This window comes from Anopheles moucheti, chromosome 2 (genome assembly GCF_943734755.1).
Source record: "Anopheles moucheti chromosome 2, idAnoMoucSN_F20_07, whole genome shotgun sequence".
Lineage (NCBI taxonomy): Eukaryota > Metazoa > Arthropoda > Insecta > Diptera > Culicidae > Anopheles > Anopheles moucheti.
The window spans coordinates 97,625,631-97,649,810 of NC_069140.1; the positions used below are offsets into that span (position 1 = coordinate 97,625,631).

Here is a 24,180-nt window from a genome sequence, read left to right on the forward strand (position 1 = left end):
CATGTGTGTGTGTGTGTGTGGGAATGTGGCGGAACCTTTTGTCCTGCGTATGTCAAGCAACGAGGAACGTATGGATGGGTGGTTAAGAGAACTCGCATCATTAAAACCCCGAACGCATGCAAGGTGGAAGCGAACCCCCAAAACGAAGAAAAAGGGTATCGCGATCGCGAAACAAAAACCCTTCCCGGTGGGCAATCCCGTGGGGGACTTAATGCAAGAATTGAGCCGCCGGAATCGACACTTGAAATTTGGGTCACCAGAACTTCGATGTTGGCATTCGAGAGGATAAAGTAATGGGGCGAGTGGAAGGTGAGGGGGGATGAAATAGCGAGAGGAAAGGAGTTAAAAAGGAAGAAGTGGTTCAGTGATTTTCACGTTCCCTTTTTTTGCGCGTTTTCGGGATGAGAAGGAAATAAAAATTGCGTCCAATTTTCAGCACCGGCCACGGGGTTCATTGCCGTACCGTGTTTGATGTTTTTCGGCGCCTCGCGATAAAGGGCTTAACCGGTGGATCGCGGACTCCGGTGGTGCATGTATCGCCGTCAGGGTTCGTCGCTTAGCTGTCCTAGTTTCGCGCTAGATTGATCGTCGCGCACGGAGTTGCATTATGTGGCCAAGTTGAAGGCATTTGTCTGGCACTTTTGATCTCTTAACGATCTTAAGCGAAAAGTGATAATTGCAAGATGTGGATGGGCCTTGATTGTGTGTGTTTTTTTTGTTGTGTGCATTTCTTTTTGAGTATGGTGATGATCTTTAGTTATGTTCCAAATATTGTTTCTACCTTTTTCGAGTAAATAGTCATAAGCATTTTTATTTATGTGTCTTTTAATTTTCTGTTGCTATTACTGAGACTTCTTGACCTAAAAATATAACATCAATAGTACATGAATTTTGCAAAAAAGTTAACATAGTATGCCCATCTTAAAATGGTTTACAAGCTTGTGGGAGTATAGGCAACCGGATGTAGAATTTAGTGGCGATTGTATCAAGCAAGAGCAGCAGGACATTGTTATTCTTGTGACCTGCGTTAACATACGCTAAGGAATTTATGTTTTCTCTTCCGTCTTATAAAATCGATGGCAATAGGTTAAGCAAGAAGTGGTTTAAATACCGAAATTATGTCCGACAGCCTACACTTGACACTTTCTTCCACCCATTTGTCGGACTGTTTGCGGTTTTCGGGGTTTGGCAAAACGTTTCATTCATTCATACGCTTTCTAAGCGCTTTTCACACTCCCAAACATACCAACACCCAAAAGTGAGCGAGAAGAGCGAACCCGAACAAAGTTCAGAAATCAAAAAACCTGACCTAATGGTTGTAATGAGATTACCTGAAAACGGTTTATGTGATGTCGCCTCCCGCTACGTAGGATGCGATTAATGCGCTACGGGGAGGTTACCGTTCGGGAACGAGTGCAAAAGAGATCCCCCAAAAATGCACATGCGTGTGTGTGTGGGGATCTCCCTTGCGGCCATACATTAGTGTGTCCGCCATAGGTCGTGGTTAAACTGCGGTGGCGAGTGACATGATGTTGGGTGCCACATAAATTGGAGGATTCCGGCTCCTTTTTCAAACCACTCATCGTGATCGTTGCGATCGCCGTTTTGTTCGTTATATTGTTAGTTTCTTTTTTTAGGGGGGGAGGTTTGGGGGGTTCATGGGATCCATAATTTTGCTAACCTTTCTTCGCCCCTTTTTTCCCGTTTGCTTTTCCGACCGTACGAATCGGAAGAGTTTACCCACTGTCGAGTAGGGGTTACCCGGCCAAAACAAAAAATAAAACAACGTTTCCTGTCCTCACGAATCGAGACGATCTTTCTACACTGTCAAAGACATAATTCTCTCTCACACACACACACACGACCTGAGGAAAGAAAAGTGTTGCCAAAACGAAAGATCGCATGGAATGATGGAAGCAAACCAGGCAAAGCGGAAAGAAATAACACTACATGAGAACAAGTGTTTTGGCATGTCGGAGAGTTCCCTCGCGTCACTTAGATGGAGTTAGCCCGGTGGTTCTTTGGCCGTTGTTTGTCCGCTTCCTCTTCTAAACGAAATCACGCGAGTGTTCGATATTAATTTATGCATGGCTGCAAGGAGAGTTTGCGCACTGTTGAAGCAAGCGACCAGAACGGTAGGGACAATTTTCAGGATTGTCTCGTGAGGCGTTCAAACACGCCACGATCCGATCATGATTCGTCCGAATCGTGCAATGTGTTTTGGTGGTGAAGCAAATTATTTAACGGTTCGGTACAAATCGTGTGGAAGCTTAATGTACGGCCAAACCAAAAAAAACAGAGGGTTCGTGGGATTATGAGTTATGATCTTTAAATAGATTTGTTTTGTTTTGGCGTAATAATTTGAATGTTTAATAGCATCTAAGAGAGAAATAAACATTCATACCCTTCTTCAGAAAAGAAAACATAATTCGTCCTTCCAACATGCGACGAAGCGGTTTCCAAAAAACCTCGGCATAAAACCCAACGGCTACAATGTTTTGATTAAATCGCAGTTCAGTTAGGTTCGGTTGTCGAACAAATTAAAACAAACGCCACAACCGAATGCGGCGTGACGGTTCCCCAATTTCGTTACCCCCTTTGCGTAGCATCACTTGAGGCCGGTGTGTTTGTCGAGGGCTGCCGGGCGAAATGTAATCTGTAATGCTCCATCAGAAATTGGGTCAATGCGTAGTCGATCGTCCGAGTAGCGATCGATTTCCTTCCCGAAAAAGGGATAGTTTCCATTCCTATCCCCCCCAGATGAAGCACCCGACGCGTCGTTCAAATGCTGCGTGAAATCGACATAGTGTGGACGCAATCGTCGTTTGAAGGGCTCGCCGTCTAAAGAGAAATAACTCGCACCATCGTTTGAAACTGAACGCAAAAACCGAACGCAGCTAAAGCGAGTGTGTGCGAGAGGGACATAGCGAGGGGGTAATAATTAATTCAGTAATCTTGAATGATTGACGTAGCTCGGATTACTTGCAAGATTCTTTTATTTTAGGGGAGCAGTTTTTGTTGAACACCTTTTGCTACTCTTTCCCGATCCTCATGCTATCTGATCGGATTGGAGGATGGGAGTGAGTCAATGAGGCAAGCGAAAGAGAGCGATAGAAAAGTGGCTACGAGGTACGATGTCGATGTTTGCGAGCGGAGGAGGTGAAATTAAAAATCATCGACAATCGATCGATCTACACAAATGTCGAGAATCTGATAAACGGGGTGACGACGGTTGGAAGCAGAAACGGGAGCAAGTCAAAAGTATGTGCAGAAACAACGAAACAACAACAACAGCACGAAGGACGATCACTTTTCGCTGCTAGAGAAGGAGTTTCGTGTTGGAGAAAAAGTGATTAGAAAATTTGGAAACAAACGATCGAAAGAGCCTGGAACGGCTGGGAAGAGTAGGGCAAAAAGAGCGCAAAGAAGATGAACCGATTTCGGAGAAGTAAGAGCAAAAGGATAGGAGAAAATGATGTTTTGTAGTGGAAAAAACTAGATCGAACGAACATGAATTAGTACATCAAACAGCAGAGATGTTGAACAGTTAACAATAGACTACAGAGAGGTGGTCTTGGTGAGTTGACTATTGTGTTCAAAAACTTTAAAATAAAGTATTTAAATATTTTTTTATAATACAACTTTAAATGAAAGCAAGAAAAGACATAAACACGATACTGGACGGTCTGATTTTGAAGATCGTTGTATCATCACAAGGAGAGTCCGAAGTTTCCATTATCTTATGAGCTAAATGTAAGCTTATTTTGGTCAACAAATGTTTAACTTAATGTTTGTGTACGTATATGCTCCATCCATGTTCCTTTAGATGTGTTGGTATGGTTGAGCAAGAGAAATACATTCGACACTGGCTGGCCATATTAGACAATCGCTTCAGATTGAGTTGCTCCTGCAAGTGATCCAGCTGTACCTTTTCGTTCATGAATAGCTCTGCATCGAATCAAATGCAAATCAAGATGAAGACGTCGAAATGCGCTGTAAATTTCCCTCCAGGGAGGAAAAGGCTCAACGGCGACCAGGTTGAAAGGTCGCCACTGGTGCGCGCGGAATAAATCAGAAAGTGCCGAACGCGCACCGAGGAATGAAAGGAAGCGCATCGAAGAGTGTGTGCGCGCGCGATCAGGATCGAACTTACGTCGTCATCGTCGTGCAGGGAACTGCGCTCATCATCAATCAAAATCAATTGGCTTTTGCTCAGGTCATCGTCACAGTCGTTGGCGGTGGTGGCGGTGGTCCCGGCCACAGCGGAGGTAGTCGTAGTGCCCGGCGTTGCGTGACTGCCACCGTGAGCGATGCCCCGTTGGTTGACGGTGAGCTGCTGGTGGCTGGTGGTGACGGTAGTCGCGGTGGCATGGTTGTTGTTGCTGTCACTTCGGCGATTATTGTTGTTGTCACCGGCCGCACCGACCAGATCGGTGCAGTCCATGCCGGAGCCGGAATGGTGCTCATCGTACCCGTGGTGGAGTACGTGCAGCGTGTGGTGATGATCATGATCGTGATGATGATGGCCGGACGGTTTCATGATCTCCATGTTATTCTTCAGGATTTCGTTCAAAGACTGGTGCCGCAGGTCGGTGATTTGTATCTGACCCGGGTCATGCTGCTGATGGTGCTGCTGCTGGTGCTGCTGCTGACCAAGATCGGACAGCTCAGCGAGCTGCGGTACGTTATTGTTCTTCATCGTGTAGTTGCAAAGTTCACAGATCACTCGGTATGCGCGGCACTTTGCTTAACACTTACGATCACCATGCGACTCCATCAACCATCAAGAAACGGAAGAAGATGTAAATAGTTCAAATGGCGAATCGTTTCGGTGAAATGCGGTACATGTTAGAACTATTCTAATGAACCACCGGTTCCTAGCTTCCAATAGCAAAATAAGGCACATTTAATTCACTTCGATCCGCAGACACATTACACATGGCAAGAAGGTGGCACCACTATGTTCTCTCTAGCATAAATATGGCCGTATGCGTGTGTTGAACTGTGCACCACAATAAATTAACCCAAATACACAAACGGACACGGAAATGGCACTAAGATTTCATGCGATAGCAGCAAAACCCGACGAAAGACTTCAACGCTTTTTTGCGGGTATCGAGAATCAAGCGACGAACCCCCGCTCAAATCATCGCTTCACTATCGCGTCCGGATCGGTTAGAGGAAGCAGTTAAGATAACACTTATTAGCGCGAGAGAAAGGAGCGACCGGTGAAACGAAGCGAGTGTGAATGATTCAAACACACGAAAACACCAACCAAACATCGTAGGACGATAAATCTAATTGTGCATGAAACCAAAAACTCAGCCAAAACTTTAACCCGACACGGAAGGAAAGCGATGTCTTGCTGTGAAGCAGGTGCAAATAGATAGGGAAAAGGGGTGCAAAAACACACGAAACCGAACACGCCGATGCGTACGATCGAAAGATCGCATGTAAACTAGTGGCCGTCGGGTCAACCGCAAAGCCCCGGAGCGATTTTCCAGCGATGCCTGGGTCGGGTCGGGTTCGTCGCTTTTGTCCGTGCCTGTCCGTGCTCTGCAGAAGGGACGAGATTCTCTTCATGCGTGCTCTTATGCTGGCCCTGGCGTTTGGGCTGCTACATAATAGCGCGAAGGAAGCTGCTTCTCTCTCTGGCGATCTTTTGCTCTCCTTCCAGCGATGCTCACCATGCGATCGTGTGGTTTCGTGTGTTGTATGTTGGTTTGGATTGTGTGTTTTTTTTTTTATTTTCGAGGGAGACTTAACACGATCCCGGTTGGTGAGCCGGGCGATGGGCGAGCGCGCGAGATTCGATTCACTCGTCGCGCGCATGTGGCGCACGAGCGGGCTTATGTTGCCGCGGTACGATAAAACACACTTGATCGATCGTTCACCTGTGACAAATTGACTCAATTGTGTTCAAAACCTGAACGTGTCGGTCGGTCGTTGCGCGGGAGGGGCATCGTGGGAATCTTCATACGCTTTAAGCGGCCGTGCGGGATTTTTTTTTTTCGCGTTGACGATGATCAGTCTTCCACGGCACGCACGGTGACCCACATATACACATCCAATCGAAGACTTATCGGCCGCGGTGTGCGATTGTGGAGCCAGTGGAGAGATTTGGCTTTGTTGTTGTAATTTCTTGGCCCGGCTTTGCACTGCGAAGGCAGTATGTACACAAGCCGTACGGGTCGGTCAAGGTGAGGCGAAGCACAATTGCGCTGGGTTTTTGGTGGCCGAGCGGAAGACAAACTCCCCAAAAACAGTTTGATAGCGCGTGGGGCGTACAAAGCGATACAATTGCTAAAGCGACTTGTTGCGCGCGAAGAAATTTTTCGGGCTCGAGTGATGCTGTCGAGTGGGGCTACGAGCGCACTCGAGGTGGATTTCTGTACCACTCTTCTTCGGGTCCGGCCCGGGGGCCGCGTACGTTTGCTGTTGCCGTTGTGGTACGATCCCGACCCGGGGCCGGCGGTGGTCTAGGTGACAGAAAAATGTGTGTTAAAATAACATGCGAGTTGGATGGGGTTGAGATGGTGTTGGGACTGCTTCAGAGCGTTTGAAGTGGAGTTTCACGGGGATTAGTGGAGCGCTTTGATACGTTAGAGCATCAGATTTGGCAACCTTCCCACTCACAAACATATAAAAAGATATGAAAACGATTAGGATTACTATTTGCTGGCATTTGATTATTTTAAAGTAGCTTATATAACTTTTTTATAGAGACCAAAATTTATTCATGTAAAAAAAAACATAAAAACCATGATCTTCTTTAAATATTTCTTTTGTTTCTTCATCGTTATGAGTCTAGCATTTAGAAACGACTTGTAAATATACTTTCTATTAGTATAAAACATAAAACAAGCTCTGAATGAGCTTTGATATGAATGCCCTACAATAGCAATACACTTGACATCCCAAACCCAAATAAAGTGTCAAGAGGTACATTTAAGTGCTACTTACTCCAGATTATGCTCCCCGTGGGTCGAACCGTCGAACCTGCCCAAATCAAGCGAGGAAGCGCAATATTTTAGTCTCGAAACGATTAATGCTAATGTATGCAGCTACATATGGTGTAGCGGCGGTACTATTTCCCTTTTACATTCTGCCTGCAAAATACGCACAAGCGATCTCTGCTGTCATGGGTGCGCAAAACGTGAGATGTGCGCTGAATACACCGTGCAGCGGATGCTCGGTACGCAAATTCAGCGCAGTTCGCTCGGTTGAAAACGGTGGCGAAATAAAATTATATTAATTAAGTATTGAGGGAAAAAAAGCACTGGACGTGTTGACCGGGACTGGGACGCAATTAAAAGAATATTTGGACTTGCAGGAGTTCACGAATCCGTACCGAACCTCAGGGGAAGGAGAGCGAAAGCGATAAGGCAGTTTACCTGTCCCTCTGATGCTGGTGCGGGTCCTTTAACTTAATTAACGTACCGTTGCGTTTGCTCGGTACAGTTCGTATCGCTTTAACGTGCCATTGAAGTTCGACGCTCCCCGAGCACAGTTGGCCCGTTAGGTCGTGGACGGCACGCGCATCCCCAAAAACGCGCCCGCGGTAGAGGAAAGTGTCAAATTTAAGTGCCCAAAAGACGGTAGGCCTCCGGTCGCCTTGCGGGACGCTTAAAAGTGGTTTTAACGTCGTGCGAAATTGCTGCCACGATAAGGCGCGGGATCGTTTCGCTTTGGCCTGGAAGGAGCGACTCAGGATCGGTCTTATTACGTGAACGCGGTGCTGTAGAATATGATGCGTTTTTGTCATGTGCTTTGCGCACGAACAGGGAAAAAAAAACAAACACAAAATTCGGGGTGATTTTTTTCCCGCGAGCTTGGTGGATTGAAAGCGGCTCATAAAGTTGGAGAAAAAGATAATCCCGGTGAAGTGAAATATCGTTTCAACACTTTGGCCGGATTCATCGGTATACAGGCGGTCGCGCGTGCGATGAGGATGACATTTCAATTTAATTAACGCTTGATAGTGCAGCAGTTGAACTGGATTAGATTAGAGACCATTTCGGGAACAAGGCAACGGTACGTTATGCGTTTAACATCCCGCTTCGAGCTCAAAGCTCGTGACACTATTTTACTTTTCTCCGATATGATAGCAAGCTAAAGGGCTGCGGGTTTATTGTCGCATGCATTCTACACATAAAATGCTACCACGGCCACAGCGCGACACACAGAGAAAGGAGGTGGAAAAAATCAGTAAAATAAATAAAAGCCTCACCTATAAGGCCGGTACCACCCAGCAACCAAATCGATCGATCGAGGTCTCAAGATGTGCAACAAAAGAATGCCTTGAATGTGCTGAAAGCAACCGTAAGCACACACCGCAGCAAAAACCAAAAACAAAAACGGCAAATATCTAAAGCGCACGAGCGCGCGCGCGCACACGCGAGTTAGTTGGTCATTTTAGTCGATCCGGTTTTATTTTTTCGTCGCCCAGGACGCCACAAAAACCGTCCACTGCACTGCGGATCGTAGCGCGAAGCGTAATGCCAGCGGCAATGTACAATAAACAAAAAAGCACAGCAGAACCTTACACACTGCACGGAATGGGTCACCGCGTAAATAGAAACCGTTCAACACCCGCGGCTGGCGTGGTAGCGGAAGACCCATTTAAGGTGACCGGGATCAAAACAGGGGGGAAGGGGAGGGGGGGGGGGATCACGCAGGGTCGCACTGGGCTCGCTGTACTTTACACGACCAGCAAACGCATCCGCGCGAAACTAGCTCAACCGTGGCCGGGCGCGCGTTCTAACAAAAGACTTAAATGCGCAAGCGACGAACCGCGCGTTTGTGACCCGAAGCGATGTCATCTCTACAAAGTCGCACCGGTGCTGTGGGGGTTTTCATTCATAAATTCGCTCACGATATGTGGGCCCGAGACCGTGATCGGGTCCGCTCCATGTGTGTATACTGCATATTTAGCCTTAAAGGTGAGGATAATGTCGGTTTCAGGAATCGGCATCGACCCCGTCACCGTCACCGCTGGTGCCAATTATTGTTATCCCCGCCGGTTTCATTCATCGAGCCCGGGTCGCGATCGCAACGAATGGTACCTTCCGCTGGTACCAGTTGCTTCCATTCCCGGGTTCGCGGGTTTTTATCTTCCCGTGTGCCGTTTGCGATGCTGCTGAATTTCATTTTGTAATCATCAACAGCACTCGGTGGTCTTTCCGCTCGGCTTTTATTTGGCGCAGATCGCGTCCCAGGTTCGAACATTCAAATTAATAACAACAGGTAAATGGCACCCACCCTCCCCTTCCAATCATTCGCGATCGACCCTGCGATCTTGGGGGCCAACAAAACAAAAAACAAAGGTAACAGAACCTGTGCCAAACGAAATAAAACGGAAAGGAATGAACGAACGAAAAAAACGGCCAATCAAAAGCAAAAAAGACATGAAAAATAAACGCACCTCGATGAAACATAAATATGACACAACGAAATATGGTCATTGGCGGTGTGTGTGTGTGTGTTTGGGGCGCTTGAACACACCGGAAAAAGAAAGGCACTGCCGTGGCCGTGGCGGGGTAAGGTCTTGTAGAATTACTCGCCGGCAAAGAAGAGATTTGAGAGTTTCCTGTGAAAGATTCGATTCGTTTTTTTGCTGCTGCTGTTGTTTTTAGCTGTTGTTTCCTATTCATTCCGATTCCGCTCTGCTCCGTGGCAGGTTGGCAAAGGTTTTTAATCGCATTGCTGTTTTATGTTCTTCACCTTCCAAAGGTTTTGGGTGTTTGCACTTGGTAAGTGGCGAAAATTTCACCGTAATGCGTTGTTTTTTTTTTCTTCCTTCATTTAAGTAGCTGTTTACAGTGGTTTATGTTGGTGGTTGTGTCATTTCAGCCCACTGGCGGCTGAACGCGGGACACGATCGTGAATGATTTAGAGGTGTTACAGAAGAGCTCACGGGTTGCTGAGATCATTACGGACCAGGCAATGTGAGCATTCTTGTAGGATGAAATGATCGCTTCCAAATGGCTGGAAGGAGATGTCATAACCCGAGCAAGTAACACAACTTTATTGGTTAGTTATGTTATGTACCTGCCCGCAATACCTTCGCAGAGGTTAATAAAAATCTTCTGCAAACTCTTCATAAACGCTTGCAGAGGACTGAATGGCCCCAAGGAAATTGAAATGGGCTATGCAGCCTTTGCCTATTCTGTTTTCAATCAACAGCAGGACCTCCTTTTATGTACACCCTTCTACATCTTGCCACGCTGTCCTCCCAATGCGTGGCACCAGCATCAACGCCATCTCGACCCAAGCACGCGGGGTTGAACTTAATTTGTGAAAACGTGTGTAATTGCAGCCATCGGTAGGGACCCTTCTCACTACCATCTTGCCCTCCTGCATGATTGCTTCTAGATCGGAAAACTTACCAATTCCCACCAACCGTTCGTTAGATTGCTTTTGAAGTTTATTAGAAGTGGACACATCCTCACACGCTGCTGCGAGCGCTTTAATGTTGCAGTTCGCCCGCAAAGCGCTTTACCATGTCGATCGGTACGTCTGCGTTATGGTGCCATCTGCCAAGCGTTTTGCTTTTATGCTTAATGAACTAGCACCACGCTACGAAAAGTGTCCCCAGCGATCTACACCCCCCCTTCACACAATCGTCAGATGGGCGGAATGAGCAAGAAAAAAAACGGTGCTAAATTACATTAAAACTGGATCTTGGACGTTGTGGCTGGGGAGGGACATAAAAACATGCCCGATGACGTACGGTGGTAGGTGTGCGAAAAAAGCAACACTCCACCATCGATACCATAGCGAGTTCCTTTCGGGTAGACGGCGGACTATCTTTGGCACCATGAGCATTTTTTTTCGCTCTCCCGCTTGTCCACACTCTGCTACAAACTCGGCTTTGCTAGCAATAATTTATGAGCCCTTAAAAGGAGTCAACACTCGAATTAAAAGCCCATTACATCTGGCCAGTGATAGATACCCACGTGCGTGTGTGTGTGTGTGTCACGCCTCACGGACTTCTAGGTGCTGATTGTTTGACAAACTTCGTAATTCATTAGGCCCGAATGGCTGTTTAATTTCTGCTATCTGGATGAGCATTTACCTCCCCCGTGCTTGCCCAGTGCACAGTCTTGAAGAATTTGTCGCGCCGGTATGGTTTGTAACTTCATCGAATGGAATTTAACCAGCAAACCGACCACCGACTCACCCTCATCAATGCTTAACTCGGTCGGAAAATCATTTTCTCATGCGGCTCATGCTCATGCTCATGTTAAATTATTATTTAGTTTCGGGCGGCACCAACTAGGAAGGTGGCGAAACGGCAACCCAATCGATGGTGGGTTTTCTCCATTTCGTGTTTGCTGGTGCACTCCTGAAACATTCGCACGACCGTGTACATACCGTTAACAGTTCGTTTATTTTGTGGTCATTCATTTTTTATATCTCGAGCGTACGTGGCGACCAACTTCATCATCTGATGCCATCGATTTTGGAACGTTGTGTTTGCGACTGTGATTTAGTATTAATTTGCGGATATATAGGAGTTTATATAATGGGAGTTGAAGTTAAATTTGGATAAAATATTTACTTGGTTCGATTTTTTTTTCTTAATAATATTGGAATATTTGTATTTAAATTGAAATAAAAGATTAAATTATAAGGCCCAGGCATTCTGCCATTTTATATAAATGAGTTGATAGTATAAATAGTCAATTATTAGTAAAGTAGAAATTAAATTATAAAAATAATGTCTAAACATTTGGGAGAATCAAAAAGAATTACAATTAGAATAGCTTAACTAGCTTCAAATCCATAGCTGTTTTTCATGGCTTGCTCAGTTGAAACAGGAGGCTGAAACAACAGCTGTGAGGTGTTGTGTAAGTACCTTTTTTTTTACTGTAACTTAGAAAAGAGTGCGCTGGAAGTACGCTTTCGTGTGTACAATATCTTCACACCTTCCCATTTTGCAGATCCAACCTAAATGCCGCGATACCTGTTTATGTCATATTCTACATACAATGGGCGTTTTGGTGTCGTGTCGTTATTCCAGCACACCCAGCCTTTGCCTGGTCGTACTCTCTTTAACAAGACATGCCCTAGCTTTGCAGGCCTTCCCGCATACCTAAAACCCCTGAAAGAACTGCCCCATGAAACCGTACCAATGGCAGTCACAATGTACAAACGAACTGCAAAAACAGTACCGTAGCGCGGTAACTACTTTACGCTCGCCAAATGTCAAACCGAACGGGGTAAAAGGAAAAATAGTGTAACCACGCAGGTAATTACAAGCGTCGCGCGACATGAGAATGTTTCGAAAGCCAATGTTTCCGTAGCTGTCAAATAAAACCCGCCATCCACCACGGACTTCCGCAGCGCACGGATCGATGCGTGATTTATTGACTGCCAAAAAATTGGAACCTACAAATCCAAACCCGTACCCCGGCCCCGGACGGGGCAATCAATCTGGCAAACAGAAAACAACGACACTTAAACCGAAACCAGCGGTCCATCAAACGCAGCAGGGATGCCAACACCGGGGCGCGCTGGGAGTTTGATTTGGGTGAGTTTTTCGCGTTCCGAGCGATTCGGGGCGGACTTTTGATTGCCCCGGAGATCAAGTGTGCGCGATATAATCTCGGTGTGTTTCTTTCGCGATTTGCACCATACGCACGTGTGTCTTTGCCAGTGTGTGTTTGTACCTATTATTGCTAACAACAGTTAGCCCTGCTTGTTTTTTTTAGTTTCAAAAAAAGGGAATTTCTTCCCCCGGTGAATGGAGATGATAATTGAGCAGATTGTACCACGGTGAGGAAGAAGTCACTCGCGACCATTTATCTCACTTTATTTCCTCCCCAAACGAGCGATCGAAACAATCAGAAATGTCAAAACAATCCACACCGCGCCCGCGTCCGCTTCGGGTCCGATTCGTTATTTTTCGGACCGTTTTTGCGCGACATCCAAAACAAAAACCTGCTCGGTTGTGGTTCGACTGTGCGGAGGGTGGGAAGAAACTGCCACCGACACTGCCAGTGGAGCACTGTAAATAATTTCGAATGTGCCAGTAAATTAGCTTTTATTGGGCCGTTCGCTCGTGGAATTAAGGGTGGTGATGCGAAAATTCATGTTACCCCGGCAGTAATGCTAACAGCAGCAGGTCCTCCGGTAACGTGTAGGTGCTCGGGTTGGGTCTCCCGGAACTTTCTTTTCATGCCGTTCTGATGAAGATCTTTTGGGGTGTTTTCTCCCTTCCCAACTCTCGCCCTCGGTGCGTAAGGTTGAGCCAACACCGACCGGACACACAAAACCGCACCCGGGATACATTCCGGAACCCTGGTGCGTTCCGGCGAACGTTTCAATTCTCTGGCACTGGGTCCATCTTAACGAGGTGGTCATTCTCGTAAAAATTTCACCAACAATCGGCAATGACATGAAATCGCACAAAAATACGCGCCAACATATATGCACACACGCACACACGCGCGCGCTTGTCTTTTTTGGGGACGGAATTCTGGAGAAGGGGTAGCATCTTGCTGGGGATAGGTTTTTCAAAGAGAAGACACAGGACCGGAAGAGAATTCTCTGTCACGGTGGGAACATTTCTTTCCCGCCTCTTTCTCATCCTCAAGCACCCTGGAAGTGGGTTCAATCGGAATGGATTTTATGGCACATAGTTTGGTGACAGTTTGGTAAGCGGCTGACAAAAGAACAGAATGACTTTATATGGATGGATGTATGTTTTTATGATGGTCCAGCCAAATTATTGAACTTATTTGGAACTTATTTGTAGAGAATATTTAAATGTATAGCATCATTTTATAGTTTAGCAGGAATGTCTATCACCTTCCGGAGTACAATGACAGCTCTTCCACGGCAATAAAATATGAGATTCAAACCAACTGTTGAATGACTTCAAAACTCATTTAGTGCTGTAATATACATAGTATAATTTAGAATATTTTTTTCTAATACAAACAGGCTCCTTATTTAGGGGTGTGTAAGAAATATTATTAATCTTTTCAAAAGAAGCTTCGTCCTATTTCGTATTATCCTTTTTATAGTATTATTTCTGTATTATTATACTTCAGTACTTGAAGTCCATGAAGTATATATACATACAGTGAAACGGGAATTATCTCATAATCGCGATTGATTCGCAGGACCATTACATTGTCAGATGTTGGATATCATATGAGGAAATAGGCTGCGGGATGCTGTGGATTGGATTGAACGAGGTCTCCTGCTGCCGGAAATTTTTATTAGGTGTCTGTAATACAATGAGTTCTTAGGACGTTGGGTCCCAACCCTAAACTATTGACCAACATCACAAATACATTAGCGATTGGTTCTCTAATGGCATTGATCTGAGCAGCTTCTGAGCTCATTCATATCTGGAAGGAGTTCACCCTTATTTTGACTCCTAGATCCATTTAATGAGTCTATACTATTCTAATGCGTTTGCCCATTAATTGACGCTCGGAGATACTTTGTAGCAGCTTCAAATCCCTCGCGGATCAATAAATGGGCCACCAGAAAATAAAATAAATTCCACAACGAATTATTTGCATACCGCGGAAGGAACAGTGGCACGCAAATTGCATACAATAGGAGCAATGCGTATTGCCGCTAGCAGTAAACAGATGACGCTAGCATCACCGAGATGCTGACTATCAAACGCTAGATGACGCCGTGAAAACGCGCTAGGGATGAAAGAAAAACAAGATTTGACGAAGGGTTGTAAGAAGAAACCATTTTCTCACCCCGCCGCAAAGGGGGAGGGTCGCTGAAGGTCTGCTCGTCCAATCCGGTCTGTTACGTTTCGGCCGCCGTAATCCTTGCGGCTCCGTTCACGATTGCGACAACATCGGTTTATGCTTGTTGATTAAATTAGTAAATTACAGGGTTTTCCAGGGGGGTGTAAAAATATGGTTGATTCCTTTGTTTATCCACGCTGTCATCTGGGAGTCACGTCACGTCTCATGGCTTTTGTGTTGTGTATTTCAGTCAAATATCCTTCAGAATATCCTGGTATGAAGTAGGCTTGGTAAAGCTTAACAAGAAGCACTTCCACGTCAAAGTATTGTTTGCTGAAAAGTGGAACGCATAAAAGGAGCAATGCCTCCTTTGACTATCCTGCATGGTACAAAAGTCTAGTATTGTCAGGAATGACAGACATAACCCCCGCAGTATAATGCTTTTTCGCAAATATCTCTGTAATACATGCCTGAAACCAGTATTGATTAACGCAAACACTAAATGTCTTACCCATTGTGCGCTAGCGTCGTACGGAGGAACGCAGCGAAATGTCATACTCCTGTGGGGCGGCCAAACCGATGGCGGCTGTTACGGCCGCTACGGTTTATGCTGGGTGCGGCAGTTATGCTGCCAATGTTGCTGTCACGTGCCGGCTGAGAGAGGTTAGCGCGCTGTTTTGGATGTAATTTTTGGGCTGCAGTTTGTTGGTGGTTTTGGAGGTTAAGAAGCCAATAATTGTGCTTCAAACTCTAAGGATACGAACGGTGGTGTGTGTGTAATGAACTCTTCGCTCACCACACATGTGGTGCATGTTTGAATTCTCCCAAAAGCACGTGTTTCGGTGCCCGTTTTGGACACATTAATCCACGCGTCGATTACAGTGATTACCCGTGATGTGTTCTTTGCACACGTTTCGTTTCGAATTTGTTCCTTATCCTTCCTCTTTGGCTCACGATTTTTCTGCCCCGTGTTGCGCCCCCTTTTCCGATGGCGCACGCACCTTTTGGTTTTACTTTAATCGGATCTAAACGATGTACGGTCTTTAAGATGCTGTACGCAAGGAAGGATATGTTACGCTCTATCTCTCTTTTCGCGCGGCACGAGTTTCCAATCACGCGTCGGTTCAATGTGGTTACGTACTCCGCGGGGAAAGGTATTGGTCAGGTGCGTGAATTATGCTTTCATTGCCGGCTTACCTAGAACAAACAAAACACTTAGTTAGCATGTAACAAGTTCTGAGCTTACAATTATGGGTGCTTAAGATGGAGAGAATTCAGAAGAAAAAAGTGCTATCGCTAGTTTGTATAACAGAAAAGTGAGTAGGAGCTGAGTATAACAGAAAACTGAGTAATTAGACTGAGTTGTCTAGACTATTTTATATAAAATGAGTGATGTAGGTCATTGGAATCAAACAATTAGACTAAAATTAATCGAAAACAGGACGAGGTCCTAGAGCTTAGTTTAAAACAAACCTCAATATTATTTATACATTTTTGTAATCAACAAGTCAAATTTTGAAGGCAGTTGACGAAGAATCGTTGAAAGTTTTTAATTGATTAAATTTCAATCATCACCCATCATCCTCCACCTCATTTTAAAGGCCCACCTTAAGTATGACTAATTCATTCCAGTGCAACAATCGACACGATTATCGTAATTACGCACCCGCGGGTCCGCGCACGAATGCTCCACGGGGTTTTTTGGAATGTTGATGAGATCAGTAAATCGATCGTACAGCTCAATTAACGAGAACCCCCAAATCATCGTTCGATCGAATTAGGAAGGGTGGAAAGTCCATCCTTAAAACCCATTTGCTTCCACTGTGCTTCCGTTAAATTGCAAACCCATGCCCAACCAGTGCAAGGGGCCGATACAAAAGGTTTGTATCTCGCGGTAGTGCTCCCGCTGCGGTGCTTCCGATTTGGTTTGGTACGTGCCGTACGTACGGTGCCGGGTATGTAATTCGCCTGTCTCGAGCTTTGGGCAAGCCAAACCAGTCAATCCGTGGCCACCGGAATTTGCACGCGGCGCGTTCGCTTTAACCTGGACCGACCTGGAACCACCTGGGCAGGGTGTAATTTTCAACTAACATATTAGTGGTGGCATGCTACCGAGCTTACACTACAGGCCCGGCCCGGGAACAACAACGCCCGGGTTGGTTGTTAGCCCTTGTGCCGAGATCGTGTCGACCCCCGAGATCGCGATCGCGCGGGCGCTTCGGAAGGAAAAGCAAATGGCAACGGGGAGAAAACGAGAGACTTCGAGGGATATCCACTGCAACAAGACCTCCTGAAGGTTTGCGTTCAGGTGTGCGCGCCAGTGTTGTGCGGAAATCATAATTGCACCCCGTCGTTTCATTCACGGTTTCATGTTCGGCTGCATTCCACCCAGACAGACCTGGGAGTGACGGTCAGCGATGCGAGTGTTTTGTTTTCGCATTTTTCGTCCCTTATCCCTTTTTTGTTTCATCGCCGCTGCAGCTCGCGCACAAAGGGGAATTATGATTGGGAGCTTGGCGCATTGCGCAGCCGTAAAAAGGCACAAAGCAGCAGGAGCTTCGCAATGAGCGCGCGCAGTGCGAGCCGAAACCGTCCGTCCTGCCAATGACTGCGCAATGACGTATGCGCAGGTATAATTTATGGAGATTAAAAATGCACCAGCAGTTAAAAAAACAAAAGACACGGGAGTAAAAATTAAAGATAAAATGCGAAAATCCGGTACGGACAAAACGCGACGCAGCCGGTGCAAGCAATTGCAGTCCGGGGTCCGGCGCTGTAACCGTTTTAAGTGGTTCGCTCCTAGTTGGCCAACGCTAGGTGCGCATGTCATTCATACGCGGACGCGGGATGTTCCTTTCGGCCGAGGGTCGAGATTTTTTATGGGCAAAACATTCCAAGCTAGAGCTGTAAAACTGCTGCCAGCAAAATTGGCACAGCGTCGGAAGCAGTACGGGTGAAGGTGAGCATTTGAATCCTTCTGGTTTCGGTTTGTGGGTCAACTAATGATTTTTCGTGTTTAAATGAGCTCGTAAATTTAAATTTGATTGTTTTGTATTTCCGTCCACGGCCGTGGCAGCGAAAGGATGCTGTAATGATGAGGCGAAAAGGAGGAGCACGGGAAGGGGACAAGAAGCTGGCTGGAACACATAAATCATATATCTGTAAAATGTTCTCCCCGTACGCCCTTGAAGACCGGGGTACGCAGGGCCGCGCACTGGTCGTTCAGCAACAGCGAAAAGGGCACGCTGCCGGTCGCTTCACATTTTTGGAAATCTAATCCACGGGTTAAAAATGAAAAAGGGATAATATTTTTTTGGTAGTAAAACCCGAAACATAAAGCGACTCGCACCAATTGCGAAATGGTGGTATGCCTCTCTCTAATCTATATTTTAATGAGTTTCCATTTTCTGCTTCCAGGTTCGGCCATTAAACGGATTGTCTTTTAAACACTGCATTCATCCCGCGCACAATTCGTTCCGTTCCGTTGTCCATTTCATTTCATTCAGACTTCAGCCTCCGATGCCGTGCCGAGGACGTCTTCAGAACGTCTCAGCGGATGCTCAGCTGTTCGGGTTGCTGATGCTGCACCGCCAAGCGAAACGCGCTGGCCCATTCGTTTGCGTTTGGTTTTGTTTGTGCGCACAGAATGTAGCAAGAGAAAATAAAAAAGTCATTAATTTCGTACTTCACAATTTAATAACTTTTGCACCGCACGGACCACGGACTCTGGTGTGTCCCGGGTGTGTTTGGCCCGTGCCTACGGTCCCGGTCCCGGTTCGGGGTCCCCCTCCCGAAACCAGATGGTCACACTGGCGAGCCAAGGACAGCTCCGGCTCAAAACATTGCACCAATTGGTGGGCACCGCAAAGGCTATCGGTCCCAAATGCAAAAAAAAAAAAACAGACAGGAAATTGTATTTTTTTGTTTGCTGTTGCGAAATAGTTTTACAGCGTTGTGCTTCTTACCGCAATCTTGACGCGTTGCGTAGCAACCAAGGACTGTCGTTCTGACAAACAACGCTTTCTACAGTTGATGGTGGTAGCAAAACTGATTTGCTTGATCCTGTTTTATTGTTTTCACCTTGGCGATATGTCGTTTTTTTCTTCTCTCTCCCCGCCTTTCAGTCAATCCCTGAAGCAGTGGAATAAATTTTTGTTATCGCTTTTTTGTTTAATTATTAATTATTTACAAAAGGGAGAGAAAATATGTAAAAGAAAAAAAAACAACAACATAAAGCATGCTTGTAACAATTTTACCTTTTTTGCATAAATACAAGGCTCGACGGCACATAAAAGGATTACAAGCAATCAAAGGAGACAGAAAAACACAACAAACGCTCGAAGTACTCGAAAAAGGGCCACAGCTCTGGATTGGCTAATGGTTTTTGTTGAGATATTAACGTTAATGTCCTGAAGAGCGTACGAGTACAATGGTTAAGGTGATTGGGTTCCATCTGATAGATTTTGAGTTCAATTCCCATCTAAACCGAATTGGAATTTTATCAAGTGAGTGTAAGTTAGTTAAGCCCTTCCCCTGTTTTCTCATCCCTTTTATTATTTTACTCTCATAAATTGAAGTTTCCTTCTTCCGAATGCTTCACACCAATATCCTTTACAATTATTTTTCATCTCCATTTGCAGGATCTCCAAGCAAATCCATCTCAAAGTCAAACCAGACAACCAGAAGCCAACTGGGGGCAGGCATATCATCATCATATGGGAGGGCATACCGGAATCCGGAATCTGGTCTGGTGGGCCGGCTCCACACAGCAGTAGTTAATGGTGCAAATAAATGCTTCCACTTACGACTCACCGTGTCGAGAAAGAAAAAAAATCACGCAAGACATGATCCATAACTTCCTCACCGATCTCCGATAACCACCGGCAGTGGTCAAGAGACCAAGAGGGGATAGCATTGTGCTAGGGCTTATCCCGAACCTTCTTCTTCTGCTCGGCAGATCCATTCCTTTCCGTCGATGACAAACACACCCGGTTGAAGGAAGATGAGCACATACGAGAGAGCAGCCATCGGGTGGCATGCGCTGGCACTTGGTGTAAGCAAGAAATGCCATGATTTATGCGCGGTACTCGGTTAAGAATGCAGCACACGATTGGAGCACCGGAGGAATTGGTGCAAAAAAAAAAAACCAACAGCCAAAGAAGCAAAACCACACACTTATTCTCGAAACGGTAAAACAAATATGTTACTTATACCCGGCGTTGCGGGATTGATTGCCAAAGTTTATTGCTCGGCTGCACATAAATCATTCGTTGTGCTGAACACCATCTAACGGGTACTGGATGGCGGTTACTCCGCTTAACTCCGCACTCGTTCTACCCCAAGCGGGGGTTGGGGTGGTTGAGCACGGGTCAAATCGTTTAGCATTATGGGACTCCGGTACTCGCTCGAACCAATTGCAAAAAAAAGGGTTTTATTCTTATCAAACTCGCTTCGGGCAATGTTTGCCAAGCGATCTATCTCGCTGACCGCGCATGAAGCTTACAATGAAAACGTCGAGTAATATTCAATTTGTCACGCTCGGGGCGCGCGACAATGCAACCATGCCGGCTAGCTGTGGTTGACGCCCTTTTTGCTCGTGGTCATTCCGACTGGCGATGAATGCACGTGCAGCACCATAATGAGCGATTTGCTGCAATAGCTGGTGCATCTATGCACCGCAAAGTCTCGTGCTTCGTCATTTCTGTACAAAAAAAAAAACGACGAGAGTGATCTTAGGCATTAGGCGTTACAACCAGGCACAGCCTCCTAGAACGGACGGTTATTGTGCTCGGGAATGGATTTCCACCAGCTGAACTGGTACGACCCGGCGAGTGCTAATGGACGCGAATGAAAGAATCGAATTAAGCCCGTTCGAATGAAAACTGCTCCGGTTTGTCTGGTTTAATTGTAACACGGCCGAACGGTCGGATTTGAATGGAACTGCCTTTTTGCGGTTTGGCTGGAATCACGCCAAAGAGCGTGATGTAACTTAATTTATTTATCTTTCGCCCCGGCCCTTGCTGCGACCGGGACAGTTGTAGCATTTTCCTTGTTGTGTTGTGCTTGGTAACGGAGGAGAAGACAGAACGCCTCCCTTGTAGAATCCGACCACAAACCGAATGCGGTGAGGCTCATGCTGAGTGTTTTACGTTTTTTTTTCCTTCTCCTGTTGACCGATGGAGTTCGATGGACGCAGGGAGAGGTTTTTTTTTCGTTAAACTTCTTCGCCGAGCCCTTTCCATCCCCGAGCCGTTACAATTTCATTCTAGACGAATTATGTGTTTTTTTCCTCGTCCACGTTGGCCACACGGGTGCTATTAGTTTGTGGTTTTATGGGGTGGTGCCACCACAATCACGTGGCACGCTCAGCCACCGACGCCTAGGACGCAGACGGTTGCGCACTCTGCTTAACGCTAGAGCAGCACTCTTGCAACGCTCCAAAACTAATAACATTTTAATGATACCGATTCTATGCCGGCTCTTTGTCGTATCTCGATCTTCTGCGCGTTACAAAACAAAAACTGTACCGGGCGTTTGGAACTATTTTGGAGTTCACTTTTGAGCGTCTGGGTGTGATTGGGTGCCTTTCCAAACATGCTCGACTCGCTTCAGCTCGCTTCCTTTAACGATATAATTATGGTATAACAAATAACGTTGGAAGCGAAAGCGAACAGTGTGCTCTCCGGCCAGGTCGGCATCCGGACAACGGGGTCAACGCAAGGATCAAGATCGTTGCCGCCTGTCAGTGTGTATCGGTTTTTTGACTCCAGCAGGAATGATTGATTCGAGCTGAACCATCCCTCGCGCATGCCTTGGCGGAATGGATATAGAAGGAGTGTTGTCGTTATCCCGTATCGGTTTTCCATTGATGATAATGAACGGTAGTGGCATCGTCTTACTAACCGGCGTTTCGAATCGCTTTCCAGATGATCAGTTGGTGTTGGCGAGTTTTGTAGATGGAGTTCGAATTCGGAACTCCAAATTGATAAATGGAATTTATATTGAGAGTTCGTCAAGATACACAATAATTATTCGAAGGTTTACTAATTTTAATTTTTAAATGAAGTCGATGGGATCGTTTATTCATGATCATCAGTGCAGTGTCAATATTAAGGCATTTTTAACATCTTTAAAAATTAAGAACTATTATATTCAAGAACTGTTGGGCAAAACACAGATATCTGAACTAATTCTAAGGGATTTCTAAGGGAGTAAGGAGGGAAATGATCGTTCTCTATGACGTTCGATCTAATATACCGATCCAATCTCACCTCTAACAACTGTTGGAGAGCCTTTATCAACCTGTAATAAATGATATTCAGTGCTCGTGTCACTTCTACCGTGTGTCACCTTACATCTCTGTCGAATGACGACTTTCTTAAGCATATGATAAATGTTGGCATTACCTGCGCCATTTGCAGAACCAGCAATGCCACACTCATTAATTATCCTAATGACCGCAATCAAGTCATACTCACTAATTAGCGATCGATCATGTACCAGACAGGGAATAGGGCTTGCCTCACAGCGTCACAACTGCTATCTTCTATTATCCGTTTGACATTAGAAGTCTTCCACACGGAGATGATCGTAATCTTGTTTATGTTTTATTTCTCCATTCCTTACTCTGGTTTTGCGTACAAGGGGTGATGGATACCGGAGACTACCCACTCGTCGTAATGTGTTAAGTAAACTAATCGTTTGATGCACTTGCCAGCATTATGATTCACTTAGAGCCTGCACTCGGCTCTGAACTGATGACAAGCGCACATTATCGTGATCGCATGAAACGCTGACGACTGATCGCCAGGTTCGGTTCGACGGACCCCGATTGCGAATTGTACAATCTCCGCATACCACGCCTGGGTGGACATGGGCAGCCCCGGCGACGAAAATTCTGTCGAAGCGCATCAACGAATTTGAAGAATTTTATAATTACACAATTTGGGTCAATTGCTTGTTGCACGTCGTCTTTATCCTGAATTTCCTGGCTGGTTCCTCTATGCGTGTTTGAGGTACCTTTTATGCTTCTTTATGGTTCGTGTGTTTCGTTTATGCTGTGTATTGTTTTTTTTTCTGCACGCCCGTCCACTTTTTTTTTTGCATTATTTCCAACCACGTGAAAGGGAACTGCGTTTAGGAATTTTGCGACCGGTTGCGTTCGTGTTTCGAAGCCCTGGTCTCGACTGCTCGCCAGGGACGAGCACCGCACAGGCTTCGACAGGCTTTCGTGACTAAAAGGTATGGACAGCGCGAGATGATGGCATAAGTGGCGAGAAAAGGCCGCAACAAACGCAACAATCTTTTTTCCTTTCAGCGTTGCTGGTGGTGTGCTTTTACGATACCTAACTAAAAGCGACCCGGCAACACAGTAAGGCAGCCACAGCACAACAAAAAAAGAAAACCCATCCCAACACATCATCCTCGGCACACTCCAAGCTGTAAGCCTTTTTCCTGAGCTCTGTGTGTTGTTGCCCGTTTTTTTTCAATTCCAAAAGATTGAGCTTTCAAGATTTGAAGGATGATCGAAGGCGATGCGCTGGGCTGGGTGGACCGAAAACCCGAAAAAAACCGGGCTCATAAAATTGGCACAAAAAAGTGTGCGATCGCCCACTCTGAGGTAAATTATCGCTCATTGTTGGGCAGGCTTTGATTTTGGCTGACCGAAGGCCCACCATTTTCCGTGGGCAATAAAAAAATACAGGGGGTACTGATAATTGATAACATAAAACGGGGCCATGCAGTAAGATTCGGTTGCTTTTAATGATCGGTTTAATTTGGTGCTCTTTGAAGCGTGTGTGTTACGAGTGGAAGGTTTGTTGCCAATTTGAAGCGATTTTTTTGTTTTCATTAACAGGAATGTTGGTTTAAAAATTTAAGTTAGGGTTGAAAAATAGCATAAAAATATAAACAGTAATTAAAATTTAAACAAGTAAGTACAAGTACAATAAGTACAAGAATCATTAAAACATTTGAACAATAAAAAGTTGTAAATAAACTTATGAAGTAAATCAGAGATACGATCGAGAACAGACAGTAATAACTAAATAACATTAAACATTAAACACTACATTAAACATTCCATAATTGAAAACATCGATTAATAATATTAAGAAACGTTATATGTCAACGTTATTCTTGGACTATTGAACTATTAAAAAGATGAATATTGAAATTGATTTGCGAGGATCAAAAAATGATTGCTATTATTTATTACATAATTATTTTGTGTAATAAAATGAATATAAAATGTAAAAAAAAAATTAAATAAACTTATCGAGAGGCTAATATTTAGCATGAAGGCTACGAGGTCACTTGATTTGAGTTCCAGGCCATTTGTTCAAAGTACATCAAACAATTTAAATACAAGTAGGTCAATTATTCCTTTATAGAAAAGGCATTAAGTCCTGAAATTTCCTTTACAATTAACTACGTCTTTCCTATATTTTTTAAA

General features: G+C 45.3%; 1 protein-coding gene across 2 annotated transcripts in view; it reads right to left on the reverse strand.

The window, feature by feature from the left end:
• The window catches only part of LOC128298952 (transcription factor AP-2-epsilon), a 43,219-nt gene extending 27,937 nt beyond the window's left edge, over positions 1-15,282 (reverse strand). The window contains exon 1 of one of the 2 annotated variants that reach the window (XM_053034767.1): positions 15,238-15,282. In XM_053034767.1, coding sequence (XP_052890727.1) covers positions 15,238-15,282 — 45 coding nt within the window. Of the gene's footprint in view, positions 1-4,153; positions 4,700-15,237 lie in introns of those variants that run through there. The other variant, XM_053034766.1, reaches the window with a different exon arrangement.
• Between the last annotated feature and the right edge of the window lie 8,898 nt (positions 15,283-24,180).